At 45.2% G+C, this 21,394-nt stretch overlaps 1 protein-coding gene across 3 annotated transcripts in view; it reads left to right on the top strand.

Moving 5' to 3' along the window:
- The first annotated feature begins 365 nt into the window (after window positions 1-365).
- DUSP10 (dual specificity phosphatase 10) overlaps window positions 366-21,394 on the top strand; it is a 75,680-nt gene continuing 54,651 nt past the window's right edge. The window contains exons 1-2 of one of the 3 annotated variants that reach the window (XM_085612965.1): window positions 366-398; window positions 7,105-7,964. In XM_085612965.1, the coding sequence (XP_085469091.1) occupies window positions 7,151-7,964 (814 nt within the window). In that variant the 5' untranslated portion in view covers window positions 366-398; window positions 7,105-7,150. Of the gene's footprint in view, window positions 526-750; window positions 1,092-7,104; window positions 7,965-21,394 lie in introns of those variants that run through there. The other 2 variants (XM_085612964.1, XM_085612963.1) reach the window with 2 other exon arrangements.

Here is a 21,394-nt window from a genome sequence, read left to right as displayed (position 1 = left end):
GCCGGTGGTAAATACGCCAGGAACCAGCAAAACTGAAGCGGGGGTTCCTGCCTGGAAGGAAGGTGCCACGCTTTTAGCGCCCTGCCTCAGATCACAAGAGGCGAGCGGCTAGCGATCACCTGCCCTCGGTGAGCTCAGCAACAGCCGCCTGGACACCACTTCCTGCCTACGATGACATGTAAATAGAGAGCAGCTGCTTCTCGCCAGCTCGTGCTGGCTTGGTGGGGGCCAGTCGGATTGGCTGCCAATGACATCACCTTCCCAACGCTCTAGCACCAAGCGGCCTGCCAGTAGGGGAGGACCAACTCTCACGCAGCCACGCCTTCCCCCTCTCCCCGCCCCGGATTGGCAGGTCTGACTGGCCACGCCCCTCCGTGACTGTTCGGCTAAAAGGAAAAGTAAGTATGTTGCAGCTGGGAGATCAATGAATTGCGAGTGAATGGAGAATAAATGTATAAATCAATAGCTGCAGAGAAGGTGCCAAGCACCCTGCTGAGGGTGGACGTTCCCACTCTTTTTCACGAGGTAAGGGGAGACGCTGTTTATCATGAATGGGCATTTGGAAGCAGCAGTGCAATTAAGACTTGAACATTTATTTATATTTTTGGAAGTGATGCATTGGATTGTTTTAAGTAACAGGTACGTTTTTCTCCTTTAATCCCCAGGGTTGTATTTGAACTGCAACGTTCCTTGTAGTTTGTTTATTTATTAAAACACTCGCTGATTTCTCCATTGCTTTATTCTAAGGGCATTGCTGCAGTGTGGCAGAGCGAGGGAACAGCACGTCGCCCCCCGTCTCCCCCCTCCCTCTCCGGTGCTGGTGATACTTGACTGTCTTTAGCTCGCTTTTATTTTTTGTCTCCCATTCATGCGGGAGGAGGTGGGTGGGGGAGGTCTTGCCTCTTTTGGCACGCGTTTCATTTGAAATATACGAGCCCGTGCTGCAGGGACGCATATTCCGATCAGACATGCATGCCCAGCTCTGAGAGGCACCGGTCTCTGCCCTGGGCTGCCGCTGCCGTGACAGGAGGGGAAGGCGACCAGCAGACAGACAGACAGACAGACACGCGCCGCAACATGAACGTGCATTTGTAAGAATGTCTTAATTCTTTTTGTCGTAGAGATGTTACCTTAGCTATTACATACGTTTTATGTTTCGTTTGAGGGACGGGCGAGGTACGAGAGAGAGAAAGCGCAGTACATTATTAAATAGGGGAGACAGACTGAATACGAGTAGAAAGGGCGTATATAAGTTTCCATTGCAATATTGGCGTTGTGTTTTGATATGTTAATATTTTACTGGCAATGTGAAGCTGTTCTATCGAATGGTTTCACATTGTATGATGTACCCGACCTTAATTTAACGCGCAAAATGCACATGATCCGTTCTTCCTGTCCGAAAGGCAGCTTGCTTTGCATAGGCAGCACACACACAAACACACACTCACACACAAACTCTCCACGCAGCGGGGGCAGGCTTTCCTTAACTCCTCTCGTATGCCAGAACCGGCATGAGTCGCACACATATATGTCACACACATGCACTTTGAAAGTTAACAAATTACGTTGTGGATTTGCGGGGAAAGGCGTGTGTACTGTTCCCCTTGCAGTCTGTGAATGGCGCTGCGCACTCTGGTTTGGCGAACAGTGAACCTGGAGGTGCGTAACAGGGCGACGTTACCAGATAACTCGGACTGTCACAGCCTTTGCATGTGTGACTTGAGCACATGGTTTCAGCCGCCAGCCATCACATATGTGTCGCTTGCTGTGTGCTTGGCTCATGCCACTGTGGGAGTCGAGAGGTGTCTTCCTGCTGGACGAGAGCTCTCCACGTTTCGTGAGACTCAGAGCTAGCTGCACCTTGTTTGAACTTTTTCCACAGTCCAGGACGCTTGAACTGAATTACGTACCACATCATTGCTGATTTTAGTACTAAGCACTAAAAGACAGCCTCTATGTGCAACTGCGGCTTAGGCAATCCTTATCACGGACAGAACCTTTAAATTTAAACATATTCACGTTTCCAAAATCGCTTATCCTATCATTTATGGACACCCCCCCCCCCCCCCCCGCCCTACAGGATGGATATATTATTTATTTATGGGTTTTTTTACAGTGCCAGTTGCATCTACTTTCCTAGCTTAGTAAATGGCTCTGAACCCGTCTGCTGTCAGTTTCAGTCAGTACAGCATCCCCCAGTTTAGTTCAGAAAAATGACTTTTCAGCGGCTGCACTCACATGCCAGGTACATGTTATGCTCATGCGAGCTAGGATGCTCACATTCCAGTGCCATGCAAATTCTAAAAATCCTCCATTGCTTCTTTTTTTGGATTTTTTTTTGGGGGGGCAATCTAGTTACCTTGATATATGATCCCTCTGTCCCCAAATTAGATAAAGTCCGGCATCCTCCGAGAGCACTGGTCACCGATAAGGACCCTCTATTGTTCTCTGCCCTTAGGCCTGCAACAGAACCCTCCCCCCAATATCTACTCCCTCTCCAACTATTGTTCAGGGTTGAATTATCCAACTGGGTGCCTAGTTCACACTATTTTTTTTTGTATGAGTAAGTTTGACCTACTAATAGAAGTTCAGAAGCAATTTAGGAGTAAGTCTGGCTCAATCCACAGCTAATCAAAGATAGATCTTCGAATTGGATCCATAGATCCCATGTTTCTTTAATTGTTCTTGGTATTGAGACGCGCTGCTTTATTTATCGCACAATGTTTGATTTTTACATTGGTCCTTCCAAATTGTCTAAATGGTATAATAGATCATACAGCTGCCCCGTTGCGCTCTCGGAGCAGTTGATAACACCCATATGTTTGCTACATGTCCTCAACTGATACCAGTTTTGGTCTCTGATACAACAGCAGATATCTATCGTACATCCTCCGGCAGAGATACTTACTCCAACAATGATCCTGCTTGGCATAGGGGCACTGGCTGGGTTCTTTACATTCTTTCCAAAGCCAGACTTAACATGGCAAGAAACTGGAAATGTCTTCTCCGACAAAGCATGAGGAGTGGCGGAAAGAAGCAATGGCGGCATGTGAATCAGAATCTCAGATAACTAAGGCTACAGGCTCTACCATGACATTTCATCCTATTTGGGGGAATATGAAGGATTATTTGATGTCAGATTAGAGATTGGTGATTATGCTAATTTTTGTTTTCCCTATCCCCAATCATTTACTCTGATTTTGTGAAGTAATTATGATATATATGATTAATTCATGCTTTCCTGATATATGCATTATTATGATGTGCCTTGCTGCTAGGGTGCTTGCACTCTTGACAATAAATACAATAAAAAAAAAAAACAGATGCACTGGTTTCAGACTACGCTTGTACTATATAAAGGCTCTGCATTCTACTGTGGGTCAAACGTGATGATGGTTTACAGGATAACGTGTCCGTTGATAGTCCAAGCCATGTTTGAGCTTCCTATACCAAGTAGAGATTCAAGCCATCGGTGATTTTTGTTTACAGATTGGTTGATCAAAGAATATTTAGCTTGTTAAGTGATATGAGATTAAAATATAAACCTGCTATGGGCAAGTGGGAGAGTGTGTGTATGGGCAGTGAAACGAGAACGGGTTGTCATAAGTTGCGGTCAAGTAGTTAGATGGTTTTCATGTTCAAAGGGATGCCTTCCAGGTCACTGCATTGCATATTTCTATTGCAAATATAGGCAGCTCGAGCTCCCACAACACCAGCCTCTAAACCTGCACATTTGAAGAGGGTTGTGTCTAGCATGACACTTGAAGGGATTTTTAGGGCCACTCTTCGTCAAGACGTGAGGGTGTGTTGTGACCTCAGAGGATGGAAGCTCTTCCCAAGGGATGGACAGCGCGCTGCTCTTCTTTGGATGTGCGATCCCATCCACGCCGGTTTGAGAGTTCGCAGAGAACAGTCTGTGAAAGGCAGCTCTGAGGCCTGCCTGGGAGTATGGGGTATAGGCATCTCTCACATGGAGCGGGATGGTAGGACATAGCACAGGGAGCTCTCGCATGGAGTGAGGTGGCCAAGCTCAGCACAGGGAGCTCTTGTATGGAGTGAGATGGCCAAACTCAGCACAGGGAGCTCTCACATGGAGTGAGATGGCCAAGCTCAGCACAAGGAGCTCTTGTATGGAGTGAGATGGCCAAACTCAGCACAGGGAGCTCTTGTATGGAGTGAGATGGCCAAACTCAGCACAGGGAGCTCTTGTATGGAGTGAGATGGCCAAACTCAGCACAGGGAGCTCTTGTATGGAGTGAGATGGCCAAACTCAGCACAGGGAGCTCTCACGTGGAGTGAGATGACCAAACTCAGCACTGCCAGAGTGAGCTCTCGCATGGAGTGAGATGACCAAACTCAGCACTGCCAGAGTGAGCTCTCGCATGGAGTGAGACTGTAAAACACAGCACAGGGAGCACTTGCATTGAATGAGATGTTCAAACTCAGCACAGGGAGCTCTTGCATGGAGTGAGATGGCCAAAGTACGCACAGGGAGCTCTCACGTGGAGTGAGATGGCCAAAGTCCGCACAGGGAGCTCTCACGTGGAGTGAGATGTTCAAACTCAGCACAGCCAGAGTGAGCTCTCACATGCAGGGAGATGGCCAAAGTCCACACAGGGAGCTCTCACTTGGAGTGAGGTGCCAAACTCAGCACTGCCAGAGTGAGCTCTCGCATGGAGTGAGACAGTAAAACACAGCACAGGGAGCACTTGCATTGAATGAGATGTTCAAACTCAGCACAGGGAGCTCCTGCATGGAGTGAGATGGCCAAAGTCCGCACAGAGAGCTCTCACGTGGAGTGAGATGGCCAAACTGGGCACAGCCAGAGTGAGTTCTCGCATGGAGGGAGATGGCTAGACTCAGCACATGGAGCTCTTGCATTGAGTGAGATGGCCAAAGTCAGCACAGGGACCTCTCGCCTGGAGTGAGATGGTAACACATAGCACAGGGACAGGGTGCTGTCAGCCTGCACCTGGTCTCCAGTTCCTCTGGCGTGCTTTGTTTTCATAGCCCTGTGAGTGTGTGTTAGTTTAGTGCATGGCGCAGGGTTGATTCAAAGATGCTCTCTGTCTTCAGTCCTGCACAGCTAACGTGTATTTTTAGCTACTGGGATTACATTGATTTGAATTCCATTCTTTTATTTTTATTTTCTGTATGCAAAGAGAGGAAAGGAAGCGCATTTTGCTTATTTGCCTGTTTCACGGCACATTTAAACTCCTATAATAGCATCACATTATGCACATTCATAACCCTCAACCCAGCAGATTAAACGTTCATAAATGCCAGATTATATATTTCCTTGGATAGCAGCATGTAACCATTTAGGGCAATATTTTCGAACCGGGCTCCATAGGAACGATGGTACTTGTTGGTATGATAGAAAAAAACGAATTACTTATATGGTAATCGACACTGATCTCATTGCAAGTTGCCCCGTTTTCAGCACAGTCTTGTTTGCTCTTCATTAAAAAAGCAAATGTGTGTGTTGTGCAGATATGTGATGATGAGAAAGATCCTAAAATGTGCCACATCTTTATAGCGCCATTTTGAAAGAAGACCCAGGATCTTGCATAGGCCACAGTTTAGGCCAAAGAGGTTGGCATGGTTTCCAGAGGATGCAAAAAGAAATGCTTAAAATTCAGTTAGAAAAGGAAGCAGTGAAGCAGTTTGCACACACCCCACCCACACACCCATCCTGCTGAGTTTTGTGGACTCATCCTATTGTTTCTTTTCATGTTTTTTTAACTCCAAGTTAAACCAATTTGAGAAACAGGATTTCAATTTTGGCACAAGGGGATGATAATGAGTCATTGAAACACTGTAATAGCTCTTTTCGTGCTTTGCGTCTTTGTCACGTGGAATGTATGTCTGTCATTCGTCCACTGCCAGTTTAATCTGTTTAAAAAAATAGTCAAGTTTATAAGAACTTTTTTATATTAAGACAATAGCACTTCTCATCCATCATCTTTTGCAAGCCAATAAGTATGACTCGTGTGTCAGTGCTGCTGCCTCCAAGTCAGAAATTGTATGAGATAGAACATTTGGTTTCTCCCAATTCCCACTTTACTGTTTCTTTAGTGTCTTCCGCATGTCCTGTGCTTTCATATTTGGGAAAAAGGACCTTGACTCCAGTGAATCTGCTAACCAGTTTTCCTTCATATTATTACAGAAGAAGAACTTGATCAATATGTTTGTTCACGCTTGACTTGTGGAAATTTAGCTCGCAAACTGAACATTATCTGCGCCATCTTGCCCCTCCCCAGCACCACGCGCAACGAATGCACGGCCGCCATTTTAGGCACCCCGCTCTCTCCGCTCACTCTCGACCGCCAGCGTTTTCCCTTGGCGCTGCAAGCATCCCCCGCGCGCCGGCCACCCCCGCTCTCTCATACAGGCCATAAACCCTCTCCTTCCGCGCGACCCTGCTACGGAACCACTTCCAACCGACAACCCATACATGGTCATGCCTCTCCTTTGATAACCCCCTTCCTCTGCGCCCCATTGTCTGAACTGGTCCCAGGCCATCACCTAGCCCTGCGGATGCAGTTTACTGCCCCTACTGTAAGGGAAACACCCCACATCAAAGGGATTACAGTAGATCAAAGCCCCTACCCCCTGAGACCCGGCCAGTTGCACACACCCCGGGAATTAGCGGAATTCCCTGCTGCGCGATAGCCATCTCCCACTGCGGGTAGGGTGGGAACTTCTACTGTATCTATGTGTGGGATCGGATCTGAACCGGGGCTCCAGGGGATATTCCCCCGTACTTCAAAAGAATCTCAAGAATGTACTATGTGTAATAAAGCAATAAACCAGTGTATAAGAGACCAGGTCTCAGAGATGCGGTTAGAGCACCTCGTGACGATACCTTGCTGTCTGATCTGATGTGTTCTGCTCCGACGGAATAAAACCTTGTTTCCTGCCTTCCAGTCTCCGGCGCCTGCCTCTTTTATTGGTAAATTATCGAGTGGTATGAGAGGCGATTATCGCCGGGCAAATACTTGGAAGGTTATCGACTGAAACTGCCGCTACCATTTAACAGACTTACAATTGAAAACTGATTGCATTTGGTATATTTAATCACTTTTCTACTTTCCTTTCCAGACTGAGACCTTGAGTTCACCTTGAGCTGCTGGCCTTCAGCTCCCTCATGCCTCCATCGCCTTTAGACGACAGGGTTGTGGTGGCACTGTCTCGGCCAGTTAGACCTCAGGATCTCAACCTTTGCTTGGACTCCAGTTACATTCAATCAGCATCCTCGCTTACGGAAACCCGTAAAACCCTCCTCAGCACCACGGTTGTATCGCTGAAGGCTGCTAATCTGACGTATATGCCCTCATCCAACGGCTCTGCACGCTCCCTGAATTGTGGATGCAGCAGTGCCAGTTGCTGCACTGTGGCAACGTACGAAAAAGACAATCAGACTCAAATCCTAGCGACTGCCAGCACCACCATCACCAGCAATACTTTAGGAGCACCTCCAACCTGCCCTTCCAACCCGATGGTAAATAACAATGAGAGCACTGGCACTTTGAGCCCGTCGGGCAGCGTCGGAAGCCCGAAGTCTAGCATTGCAAAGCAATCTGCCAACATAAAAACTATTTACCCAAATGATTTGGCCAAGAAGATGACCAAATTCAGTAAGACTCACCTGCAAAGCCAAGGGCCGGTGATCATTGACTGCCGACCATTCATGGAATACAATAAGAGCCACATCCAAGGGGCCGTCCATATTAATTGCTCTGATAAGATCAGCAGGAGAAGGCTTCAGCAGGGCAAGATCACTGTGTTGGACTTGATCTCCTGCCGGGAGGGCAAGGACTCTTTCAAGAGAATATTTTCCAAAGAAATCATAGTTTATGATGACAATACCAATGAGCCAAGCCGAGTAATGCCTTCCCAACCCCTCCACATAGTACTGGAGTCGCTGAAGCGAGAGGGCAAAGAGCCACTTGTTTTGAAAGGTACATTCTTTTTCTTTCAGATCTTTTTTAATGTATGCCCTGCTGTGGTTCCTGACATATTTGATGCACCTGGGCATTAAAATAGAAATATTTCTTAAATATATCGCTGCCATGTATTTAAAAAAAGAGACTGACTCACTGCTTGTGCATTCTATTTAATAGCCTAAAATTCTCTCATGATTCCTATTTTTCCAAATACAATTGGTGACAAACATTAAGTTTACTCTAAAACTCCGGATTGAAATGTATTGAAAAATAAGTGTGCATGCAAGTTAAAAGTCTCCAACTTTGGGATTCTTGTATTCTGTGTAGCTATTCTGTTTTAACCCATAGATGATGGTTTAGATGAACCAATCTCTTGTGTTCTCTTTGTTATAACTCAACAGTGCTCTGGTCCTCAGTTTGATAAGCTGATCAGTGCCTTTTTGAGGACCATCGTGCTAAGGTCGCCTGTCTTTAATCGATTCTTCGTGTTCTGGGATTTGAGACTCATTGATTTGATCATAAGAGGTACACATAGCCTGGTGTTTATCATAGCATTGTTATTACAATTATGGAAAGACATTAACATCTCTCATGTTACGATGCATCAGATCTCATGAGCCATCACAGGATCCCAGATCCTACTACGACACTGTGAGATACAACAAGACCCGTTGTGTTTCCATTGCAAACCGACTGATAGAACGACAAATCTAAAAGTGGCCAGGCCTCAAACCGAGAATGCACTTTGCCTTTACAGTTTTGCTTTATCCAGTTTTCATAAGGAGCTGAACTTGGATATTCTGGGCTGTTGGATATTTTTGGAAGTTATCCTTAAGTGTGGTTAGGTCAAAGAGTGTGTCAGTTTCCTTAGTAAAGTTAAGTGTGTCAGACACTTGGTGTGTGGGGAAGGGAAGGTGAGCGAGTGCAGGAGTATGTTTAGCTAAAGCTTTTTCAACTGAAAACATTCTCAGTATATTCAGCAAATGCCCTCACGTTTTGGATTATAAACTGAGGAATCAAACATAGTAAAGTGTAATCCAGCATGGAGGCACAAAAGTGTATTTAATCCAGATATCTGTGCATGTGTGATTGGACCTAAATTATGACTGTTCTTTGGTTGTTTCATAATCCATACTCATTCAACATACAATGGACACATTAGGATTCCATAGAAAGTGCAACAAAAGCTTAAGACCCCTATAACCTTTCGCAAATAACGGAGGCCGACAAAAATAATAAAAGAATTATAGTGCGGCCTGTTTCTGAAAAAAGCTAATGTTTAAAAATAGCAAGATGACAAAAACTGTTTTAAGAGAAGAGCGTTGCCAACTAGGCTTTGAATGTGAGCTGTCCAAGGCGGGTAAACACTGGGGGCACTAGAAGGAGGCGCCATGTTATGGAGCAACCAACGAAGTGTGCAAACCATGCACTTCAATCTGTCGCCGCACTCCAGTCCAGCATCAAGGAGAGCCAGCCATGTCCATCTGCTGCCAAGGTTCAAAGACCTCCCTAACTCCAGAGTTCAGCGGTTGGCAGGAGCTTGTCTTCTAAGATCGGCCGCTGCCAAGGTGTCCCACTGAAGGCAAGTAGCAGGAGAGCAGAGGGGCTTGTGCCCGGGGTCCCACTCAGTTTGATTGTGAGAAATAAAAATGGTTCAACTGTTATTCTGGGAGACTCACTCAGTACTTCAATCCTAGGGTCCAGTGTTGGGACAGATTTAGAGGCTAAATATTGGTAAATGGCACAAAACCTTCCCATTCTTTGCAGTGTGGGACATTTGCCATCTTATCCCCTAGCAGTAAAAGGTTCCATTGCTAACACTTGTCCAGGCTCTTACCCTTAGGCAAACATATTCCATAAGGAAGGCATATGCATTTGAAAAAAAAATCATATATATATATATATAAGTGGTGTGCTATTTTTCTTTTCTTTTTTTGCTGGTGCCTGCTGTTTTGTAGCAACAAAAACCAATGGACTCAAGACACATCTTTTTAAGGGGTAAAATGTCCACCGCAATGTGCAGCCGCATACTATCTGCCATCAGGTCCTAATTCAAAATCCGTACCCGCTGGCATGAGGAAGGCTGGGCAGCAAACACTGAAGCTGCACGAACATTTTTGCCCCAGCAGTCCCTGCGTAACAAAGCTGTGGACACACCCACAGCTCAATTACGCATTAGTTCCCATGAAAAAAGTGGGCGTGGTGACGGGGCCTGCTTATTTCAGCAGTCTTGCCCCCATGGGAGCCACTTCCACATCTATTGGCCTTAGAAGGCCCATGCCTGTCAATGCTTAGATTTACAGATGCACCCCTTAGGGACAGTGCTTTAAATGAGCTGGTGCTGTCGGGTACTCGGCACCTGCACTTCTTAGCAGAGGTGCAATACTTTTGATTGGAGAGTACTGGGGCTTCTCAGAAGCAAGTAGACACTCTGGTATATACGATTCCTGCACTTCCGTTTTTCCATTCCAAGCACTGCTTAGGAACATTATCTCTACTGCACTTTTTTTCTATGACATGAGTGGTGGGGCACACAATCCTCAATACAGGCAGCGAACATTTCTAGTCCCTGGCTGCACTGCCCAGCTTCTGGAGACTAGGACAGGACCGCCGTAGGGGAAGGTGAGGTACACCTGGCTCTGACCTGAGACCACCTCTTCGGGAATGAGGGATGCCCTGGAGTCTCCCTTTGCCATATGTCTGCCCCCCCCCCACCTGCCCCCCCCCACACACAAAATTTGCGCTGGGGAAAGAGTGCACGTGCAAGGCATTTTCTGCATTTGCAGGTTTTTTCCGAATTCGTGCGCGTGCAAACATGTTTCTCCCCCAATCTGTGCTAGAGCAGTTCAGGAAAAAAATATTTTTGAACTAGGCCCAATATTTGTATTTTGTCTGGCTTAGAAAACAGGAACACTGACGTTTGTAAAGTAGCACCTCGGTGCAAATAAAGCAGCCGAAAGAAATAGCGCCAACCAGGCTGTTTTGAGATAGCGCCAACCAGGCAGTTTAAGTAATAAGGGCTCTCTTGTTTTGTCCACCTTACGAGTGACCTTATTTGGGTGCAGATACTGTGCGGGTGGAAATGCCATTTACAGTTGGTACCCTTACATGTAAATCCAGTTCCTCTTGTTTTTCTGCCTGGAATGGGGAATAACACATGGACCCGGTATTACTGGCCAAAATCAGCCTGCGGATCCCCATTCCGAATAAAGTGATGGCATGTGCCAGCCGCTGGGCCAGGTGGTGAATGGGAGTGGGAGCGATTGTTGCGGTTGATGTGCCGCATGCAGGTGTCCGGGGAGGGGTGACGGCAGAGGAGGCGGGAGCCAATCAGAGAAGAGCTATCCATGCCCTCCGCTGTACTGTAGGAGGTGGTGAGTGTGCAGACTGCCGTGTGTGCCCCGCCTCTACCGCCAGATCTCAGGCCTGGTGTTTCGGCACCTGGAAAGCATGGGTGCAGGAACCCCGAGACAGCTGAAATCGGGTAGAGCGACACCCCACCTCTGCATACTGGTCCACCCGACTCGTATGCAGGGGCCTTAATGGAATACCACTGCCTTACCCATCTACTTAGTTTTTTTAAATCATTAACATACCACCCTCAAACGCTGTCATAAATATACGTTTTTATGAATAAGGATAACAAAAATTCAACAAATTGCAGGCAGCTATTTACAACTTGATTTTCAGATTCAAAGTGTTGTAAACAACAGGTGTTGTTGCTAGTCACAGCATCTTGCACATTGTATATATTTTAAAGTCACATAAACATCGAAAACAAATACATCGTTCTTGAAAGTTACATCAACCTAGCTAAAAAAAGGTGTAAGCATTCACAAATGGCCGACATGTATTCACAAATCCGCGAAAGAGTTATGTCTGCGGGGCGGAGGGGGTTGGGGCAGGCCCTTATCTCAAGTTCCAAATGCATCTCCGCGTGACAGTGTGTCTGTATTAGGAAATGACGATACCATGGCACGGCTGCAGTGAGGTTACAAACCACGTACAAGCTGAGTTAGGTCAGAGCTGTCTCTTTCATTGGTTTGATAATTAATCCGAATTGGAACGAGAATACCTGTTTGGCAGTCTGCGCTGGGAGAATGTCGTTTTATTGAACTGAATTAGTGTTTTTTTCAAAGTGAGAATCTCATGTTCCGACAGCATTCAAACAAGTGAACCTAACTATGTAGCGGCCAAAAGCCCCCACTTTCAAATGAAACTGCTAAAGCATAGATCGCAGCGCCGTCGACATTAGCATGGGAAAACCCCTTCTAGTTGGCCCGTGAGGGTCGAACTGAGATGGAGAGATCGCAGACCGGTGTTTTATTTTGAGAAATTTCTCTTGCGCGCTGTAATCCCGCTGTAATTTATGGCCGCCCATCTGATCCCCTGTTTTCGTGTTTGTAAACGCTGGTTGCTAGCCGGGCCGGCCAAGCCTCTGCCCCCCTCGCCCTGCGCGCCGCGCGCTCTCCATGTTTGGTGCTGCCTGTCAAGCCCGCCGCGCGGCTGCTGTTTCAGGGGCTGGGTGTCATGGCGGGGGAGAAATTGATCAGAACGCCTCCGCGCCTCGCCTCTGGGATTAAATTACCGCCTCTCTTTCCAGCTCCCTGGCAGGGTGGTGATTTGAGTTCACTATATGTGTTATTAAGGAAAGAGAAGAGCAAAGCAAAGGCTGTAAAAACATAGAACCGAGTAGTTTCTGTTTTTTCCCCTGTAATTCCAAATGCTGTCTGTGTAATTTGTGTCATGGCTGTGCCGTTTGTCGAGAGTAGACACTCAAAAAGTGGCTGCGTTTAGCGTGGGGTGGGGTGAAAGTGTGGGCCAGCAGTGGACTAGATTGCTGACGGATCTGCCTTAAGAGTTGGGGAGTTATCCCGTACCCCCAATGTGTGCTCCTTTTGTTCTCCTTCGTGGGCTTTTGAAGGGGTGCACGATGAACACCAGGCGGCGTTAGTTGGAGAAAGGACCATTTAAGCCCTGTGATCAGACGATCTATGGAACTAATAAGCATTTCGATTGAAGTTCACAGGGGCATCACCTGCAACCCAGATAAAGAACGAAAGCTCTTTGTGGAACCCCACCACCACATGGCTGATCTAAAGTTACTTCAAATAATATCTGCCTATCCACAATACGTCAAATGCTCTTCAAGCTAGGAAGTCTACAAACTCAAGACAAAACGAAGGTTCATTGTTCCTATCACATCCAGATTCCTTTATCATTGACATTCACCAAGGTGAAACTCTGACACCAATCCAAAAACACAGAGAAGTTTCCTGAAAAACCTAGACAAAATCAGCTAACTTGTAACCACACAATTGCAAATGATAGTGCACATCACAAATAAAAAAACTCACTCACCTGAATATTGAATAAAACAATAAAAAAAAATGGAGACACAAAAAGACCTACAAGGGCCAAAAAGGTAATGCGGCTAAATGTCGAACTAAGGCTACCTGAAAATGGGCTGAGATACGTCCATGTTCTTGATCTCTTTGTGGCTTTTCATACATGGATCATATGCCGCTCATTTTGACCTACAATTAATGACACCAAATGTCTTCTTCAGGAGGGTACTGACAACCCTTCCATTTAAGAAGTACCTCACATCCTCTAACCTTCGCTTTCCGTGGAAAGTAATAGCAATTTAAGAGGGAGGGACCAATCACCCAAACTGAGTATCAACAGACTGCCACCTCACAGGCAGTGGCCCTTCACAGTGGTGGCCAATAGCAGATCGTCATCCTTGAGAACTCATCTGTTGAAATCTAAGGAAGGCCTTGTCTGTGCTGTCAGCCTGTGCTCTTTCCAAAGCAAACGTTCCCAGATCAAGCATCATCTTTCCACGGGTTTACTCACTAAAACATTAAGAAACTGAGCATGTCACCTATTCATGGACCTGAGCATGTCACCTATTCATGGACTATTGTATCCACTGGGGGACTCTGTGTTTGATTTTATGGTCACAGGTTCGAATCCTGGCAGGTCCACTCAGCCCTTCACCCTTCTGAGGTTGATAAAATGAGTACCACTAAGGTGGCTAACAATAAATACCTGTTATTTCAGTGACAAGGTACTCTTCTGGTTGAAGATGCACTTTACAAATACACATATCATTATTATTTTCCAAGGTGATTTTTTAAGTGTATGAGATCTATAATCAATTTCAATTTACAGAGTCTTATGAAAATGATGATCTATCAATATTGTGCATCAGCACAGAATGTCCTCAATCCTGCAAAATTCCACTTCAAAAACTGCACTTCCCTCCAACAATGTCTTTGAATTCATAATATTCATTGGCTGAAGTCCGTATCCTAGAATTCCATTCATAGGTAGGATTCTCAACCTCTTTTCTACAGTATTGCAGGACAATGTCTAAAGTAAAGCATGATCATTAGCAGATTATACATTAGAAATGAAATAAATGGTGATTCTCATTGTTTTATGTATAGTTCTGAACTTTTCAAATACTGAAGGGAAGCATTATCGCGTCCAGCTTCTTTTTTGCCTTACGTGACATCCTATAAATAACCTATTCCTCTTAGTAGACGGGAGGCTATAGAACTGTGGTGTAATTATTAATGTAAAGTTCATGGAGGCCAGTTCAGGTTCACCTTTTGGCTTTATGGGCTCCTGTGTGCCTGGTTTAAATGTTAGTCAAATTTAATGTAATAATTTCCCCTTCTGGTGTGTTGTATATGCACAACAGCCCCTAACAGAAAGTATTTAGTTGAGGTAATCAGCCATAACATATTCGGTGATTCCAGATGTCATGTGTTTAGCATGCTTTAGAAAACACCTTATGAGGGCTGACTGTGCTGTCTGCCTACACCTTGTGCCGCAGACAGCAGCCTTTGTCTCAAGTTTATCAATGCTAAGATTTTGGTAAGTTGTTGTTGGTAGACACACTGGAAATAGGATGTGCTTTTATTGAAAACCTAACCTCGATTACAGAAACATGCGTTCCTTAAGAAACTTTGGATCTGTTTGAGCTAAAGGAAACTTTTGTTGAAATCTGCAAAATATGCTTTAGTTTGTAGATTACTTTGGAAATGCGGTAAATCCAAAATTATTTGGAAGCCTCTACAGTCGCAGATAGTCTTGTACACTACATTTCAGAGTTATTGATGCTGAGACTTCTTCTGGAAACAATTGACTGTTGAACAAGCAAAGACAAAGAATTCTGTAGAAATTGAATTCTATTTTTACGAATTCCCACTGATAACAAACAGTCTGTACCCAAGCGACTTGTTTTTTTATGAGATCACTTAGTGGGGCGTTCAGAATAAGTGAAAGCCCAGCCAAAAAACCAGCAAGGCCCTTCACCTAGCATCATCAAGTTCAGATTCCCAGAATGCACCGGGGTTTATCAGAAGGTTCTGTAAGAAACTTGCACAGCTGGGCACAGCTGGGCACAGGGAAGCATTGCCCCTCGATGGGAAGAAATGGCGCATGCAACAGAGAGTTGTTGCTGTCTTCCTAGAAGAGATGTACATCTAGGAGGGCCACACAGTCCATCAGCACTTCCCCACAGCGAGAGTTCACTCATCAAAACTTCATTGTCTGTGGTGGAGGGGGGCCGGGTATGACTATCTATGGATACTACTCCTCACCAGAGGAACAATGAAGGACAACAAATGCCTCTCCCGGGTATCCAACGGATCATGTCCAACTAATGTGCTACCACGTTAGTGCAGAGACGCGACTGAATAGAAAACAAAGTGCCTGCTCTCTCCCACTTCTCCGCCTCAATCAGCAGATACTAATTACCCAGTAGACATTAGTGTTACTATGGACTCTTCAAAACTTACTTGATATACAAACAAAGACTCCAATTCAGAAAGACTAAATGAAAAATAAACCGTTTGCATTGTATGTAGCAAGCTACAAAATCCTAAGGCAATAGAAAAACGTTTTGAAAAGGAATCAGAATGAATTTAGATTGTAAATACGAGTTGTTTAAGTATTCAAAATTAAACCTGGTACAGTTAATGCATGCAAACTGCATTGTACAATCTGTGTTGCAAGATCTCTACATGTACACCTAGTGTCCTGTTTCTATCCTAGGGTTTAATTTAATTTTACTATGTAATACATTCTCAGAACTGTTGTCTGTGCCTCGTGTGACCTATTCGAGCCAACAGACTTGATAATGCTTTGTAAAATGAATGCCTAGGACTTGTACATGCTATGCAGTGGGGCCACCTCACAACTGTAAATGAGAAATTTGTTAGTCCTAGACTCTAGGGGATAAGAAGGGCGCATCCACCTTTGATAGCGGTCGCTCAGCCAGCAGGATTGACTATGTTCTTTGTTGCATGAGGTTATGGCAGCATATTACCGACATGGTGGTTGAATTAAGAGTCGAGAGCGACCATAACCCCATTTGTGTTACTCACTGCTGGTGGGGGGACCGTAGCATGGCGGGAGAAGAACCAAAATTAGCTCCTCCTGATTGTGTCCCCACTAATGACATGCGGAGACTCAAGTGGTCCGAGGTCAAGACTAATGTCAAGGTTACTGCTAGCATTGACACTGAGCTTGCCCAAACCATTGTGAAATTGGAGGACGTTCTGGCGACTAAAGAAAGTAGAGAACAAGCCACCAGATTACACGAGTCCTTCTTTGAGGGACTACGTGGGTTCTTCCTCAAGCCAATGAGCAAGGGTAACAAGCCCCCCCTCAAGCGATTAAGGTGGTACGACGGGGAGTGCAGACGAGCCAGAGGTAACCTGACACATGCCCTTTCTAGTGGGAGCAAGACAAGTATTCAATTAGCCAGACACTCTTACAAGAAATGCCTTGCTCAAGCGAAAAAAAAGATGGGATGATTTGTACCGGCTAGATTTGAAGGAGGCATGTTACGCCAGGGACACTAGATTGTTCTGGAACCTGATTAAGTGGAACAGAGGTGGTATGCCAGATAGTCCATCAAACCAAGTCACTCAAGAGGAGTGGATTGGGCACTTTAAACCACAATATGCAAGTAATCCCCTATATAAATGCCCGGGGCCGACATCGCACGTTTTTTACACGCACGGTCCCTTTAGTCCCAAGGATGCTCTAGCTGCCATGGCCTGTGTAGCAGCTGGGCGGGCACCGGGATTGGATGGGGTCCCATCTGATCTCTTCCTTAATAACAAGCCTTGTTGGAGCAAGTATATTGCATTAGTGGCTAATGCTGTGGCTGAAGGCGCCCCAGTGCCTAAATCATGGGGGGGTCCTATTATAATTCCTATCTTTAAAAAGGGAGATAAAACACTCCCAGGAAATTGCAGACCTATTAGTTTTATAGACACAATCCAAAAGGTCATCGGGAGGATGGTCCTGAATGAGTTATTGGTTTGGATTGAAGACAATAGGATACTCTCCATTTTTCAAGCTGGTTTTCGCAAATTTACCAGCACTGTGGACCAGGTTTTTCGCTTTGTCCAACTGCACTGGAAGGTAGTAACGCTAGGTAAAGGCAGTCTCTACGTCGCTTTTGTGGACCTAAGAGCTGCCTTTGACCTCGTTCCTCGTGAGCGGCTGTGGAGGGTCCTCGAAAAGCTGGGGCTTTCCTTGGAACTTTTGACTCTAATCATGCGGCTCCATGAGCCTAATTTTGCAAAAATTCAGTGGGGAGGCCCGGGTGAAATCACCCCTGAGTTTCTGGTAGAGCGCGGTGTGCGCCAAGGCTGCGCCATGGCACCCACGCTCTTTTCCCTGTACATCAATGGAATAGTAGATTATATGCTACGAGTCAACACCGACGCTCCCAAGCTGGCTGGAGTGATTACCCCAATATTGATGTTTGCTGACGATACTCTCATTGTATCTAAAACTCAGAGTGGCCTGCAAAGGGCATTGTCAGTTTTAGAAGATTTTTGCAGAAATTATGGCCTAGAGGTTAATGTGACCAAGACTAAACTCATGGCCTTTAACCCGCATTCAAGTTATAGAGCAGGAAAGCTCTTTATGAATGGGCAAACACTCGAAGAGGTTAATAATTTTGTCTACTTAGGCATGCATGTGACTCACGATAATAAGTGGAATAGACACATGGAAATGTCTACAATGAAATTTAGGCAGATAACGGGAGCTCTGACCAGTGAGCACAAAAAATCCTTCACTAAGCCTATTAAACCCGTGCTCCAAGTATATGAGGCAAAGGCTCTAAGCTCTGTGTTGTATGGGGCCGAGCTATGGGGTTTCGACGCATTGACATCTCTAACAGTCGTCGAAAATAAATTTTTCCGTAGCATAACTGGCCTCCCGCAGAGCACGCCCCTGGTACCACTGCGGTATGATCTGGGTAGGAAGGCTATCAAGGACCTAGCCAAACTCCGTCCGGTCTTATACTGGCGGAGGCTCTGGACCACCCCGGAGCTTCATTCATACGCAATGGGTCTTATGGACGTAATACAGGCCGATACGTTCCATAAGATCGGGTGGCTGAGGAACCTCCGGGAGACATTGATAGACCTGGGATTGGAGGGGCTATGGAGTGACCCAGTAGCTGCCGTGTTTCCTCCCAAGAGACTCCTGAAAATGCTCTATTGGGAACGGGTAAACTATCGGGTCTGGAGCGATTCTAACTCCCCTACGATGACTAGCCGATACTTGGAGGCGAAGGTTACTCCAGCTTTTGAACCTTATTGGGACCTAATTACCCAACCTAGAGACAGGAAACTTTACTTCCAATTTAGAGCAGGTTCTCTTCCATTCAGGGCCCTTACTAGCGGGTGGTTTGGTGCTAGTGTAGGAACTTGCCCTGCCTGTGGCTTTCACGAGGAATCAACTGCCCATTTTTTGTTTGTTTGCCCTGCATACGCTATCCCTAGACGAACATGGTTGTCTCCTATGTGTAAAACTTTGGCCACAAGGAGCTCTGCTGTTGCTCTAAGACCCTTATGCACAAGCACTTTTCCAGTTGTTTCAATTGCCCTAGCTAAATACTTGGGTTGGGCTTGGTCCTTAAGGCACAAGGCTCTTAGGGAAATTGTGGGAGTACCTCCGTAGGGCTTTATGTTCCTGGGACGTTGGCTGAAAATTTTCTTGTTCCAATTGATGTTTTATTTTTCCTTTTTGTTTTGTATTTTAAAATGTGTTTCCATCTTTAGTCTGCCGACATGTTTAATTCTCTTTTAATAGTAACTTTTAGGTATTTATTGGATGATTTTATGTATTATATAGGGTATGTGATTAGTAATATTTTTGTGTTTTGTACATGTTTGTGTCTTGTATGAATTCTTTTAAATTCGAATAAAGACTATGATGATGATGTTAGTCCTAGAAAGAAAAGAATACCTAGTGAGCAGTCTGTCTGTGGGCCGCTGGGTCTTGGGGTGCTTGCATGAGGTTCTGTTATTTGTTAATCTGTGTGCTGTGATGATGTCTACCTATTGATGTGCACACATGTAGGTCTGATGCTGTGTATGTTTGAGTATCTCTAGATCTGTTGGTTTGTGCATTCGTGGATGTGCACAGGTGTGTTTTTCTTGGGATATGCATATGTATGTGCAGTATATGTAAGTGTATTCATAAATGTTGTGTGTCCCTGTGTGCATGCACCTTAATAAAGGCAATGCTATTGGGTTTGTCGATGCTTGTTTTTGATAGATGTAATGAAACTAACATTGGTAAATGAGTGTTTATCCATGAGGTAATCATTTTGTTGACCGCTTGACAAACCTACTCAATGACGAACTGTTATCCTTCTAATCCCTTCGTTTCAGTGCGATTTCATATCATATCTCTATTGAGCAGTAACACAACAATACCATATTTGTATAACATTCTGCTCTTTGTATTACATTAGCCTATTGAATGTGCTTTGGTCACGATACAAACATATCTATGGAACAGAATGATATGAAAATCCAAGTGGTTCAACTTTTTAAGGAAATTAGAATTTCAGCTAGGGTTACCCGTGCCACTGTTGAATTTATTGACATTGTAAATTTGCCTAGGTATGCGATACCTGTTAAACTAGAACTGTGGGCATTTCCGAGCCAGGAAACCATGTTAAGCCTCTATGATAGCGATGAATGAGTCTCTCTGTGATTCCGCGCTTGAAGCTATTGTGTACTCCTGAATGGCAGCCTCCTCCTTATAGATCTAGAATTATCCATTTACTAGCCTATTTGCTCAGATTCTGTAGGGGAATCTGGGGAGCAACAAACCCTTTTACCTTATTCTATCAATGGCTGGTGCAAACCTGACTTTTAAGTTGCAGCAAAAAAAAGTGATGCGGTCAAATCACCCTGGCTTATTTTTTCAGTTACTTCCCATTGAAGGCACTTGAGTTACTCAAATGGTTGTGTGCAAACAAGTATATTTTTTCTCCAGTACAAATGTAGCAAGAATTGTTTGTTATGGGAGACATGTTGGGGGCAAGATCGCAGGATGGGTGCGGAAATTGTCTCAAAATCCTGCAACGTAATGATGTGTGGATGAGACGGTGCTTATCTCGATGCAACAGCAGTGAAGACGTGAACGACATCAGGGCATGGCTGGGGACTAACATCTGCCCAGGCAAAAATGTGTGAGGCAACCCCACACTGGAGGAAGTGACTGAAAGATGCGACAGCTAGGATGGTGCATGGTGGGTTTCATTGGTGGGTTATGGTAGACCATCCTGCTTGGGAAGTAGCCCACTAGTCTGAAACCTACCAGGGTAATGCCAGTCCAACCCACAGGTACATGTATTCAGACATCGGCGTTGGTGGCTCCAATTGTCCGCAATAGCTATCATTTGTGATAAGCATTGCTACTGCCAGTCCCTCAGCACGCACTTGGTGAAATAGTATATTTAGTTATATACAGGGCTCGAGTAGGGGGTACACGCAGGTACACGGCGTCCCCCCACTCTTTTCACAGGGTGGACGCCGTCCCCCCTACCAAGAAGCTGGGCCCCACAGAAATATGCTGAAAGTGTCCGGTGTAATTTTCAGACACCGGGACACGTTCAGCACGTGACGTCAAGAGGTCATTTGCATATTGTTAGTCCGCCCACTTCTTTTTATAGGACTTTTGCCCTGGTTTTATTTTTATTTATGAAGTCTGAACTTTCACTCAAACTGCATCATGGCGCTAAGGACAGTGCCATGGGGCATGCGTGGTCTAGTCATGGAAAGACCATGATGCTCTCTGCCAGTAGCTAATCAGCCATTATGCAAACCAGGCTTTGTTGCTTTGTGCTCTGTGCCCCATTCTTAGAATTCTACATTAAAAATAGCCTGAAGTCAATAGACATTAAGTGTTTTTTACATTTTGTTTGTATATATGAACTATGCAATAAGTGCAAATATAAGGTAATTTTTTTTGCAAATGGTATGAAATGTTCCCCAAGTATTCAAAATGATAAACTGATACAAATGTAAGGAGTTGGGTTAAAAAACACTCCGTAATTACTAGGTGCAGTAAACCCCATACAATTCAGGCTTTTGACCCTTGAGCAA

The sequence above is a fragment of the Triturus cristatus genome, chromosome 6 (assembly GCF_964204655.1).
Source record: "Triturus cristatus chromosome 6, aTriCri1.1, whole genome shotgun sequence".
NCBI lineage: Eukaryota > Metazoa > Chordata > Amphibia > Caudata > Salamandridae > Triturus > Triturus cristatus.
The sequence above is the reverse complement of the archived record's forward strand: the minus strand, read 5'-3'. Positions and strand labels throughout refer to the sequence as shown.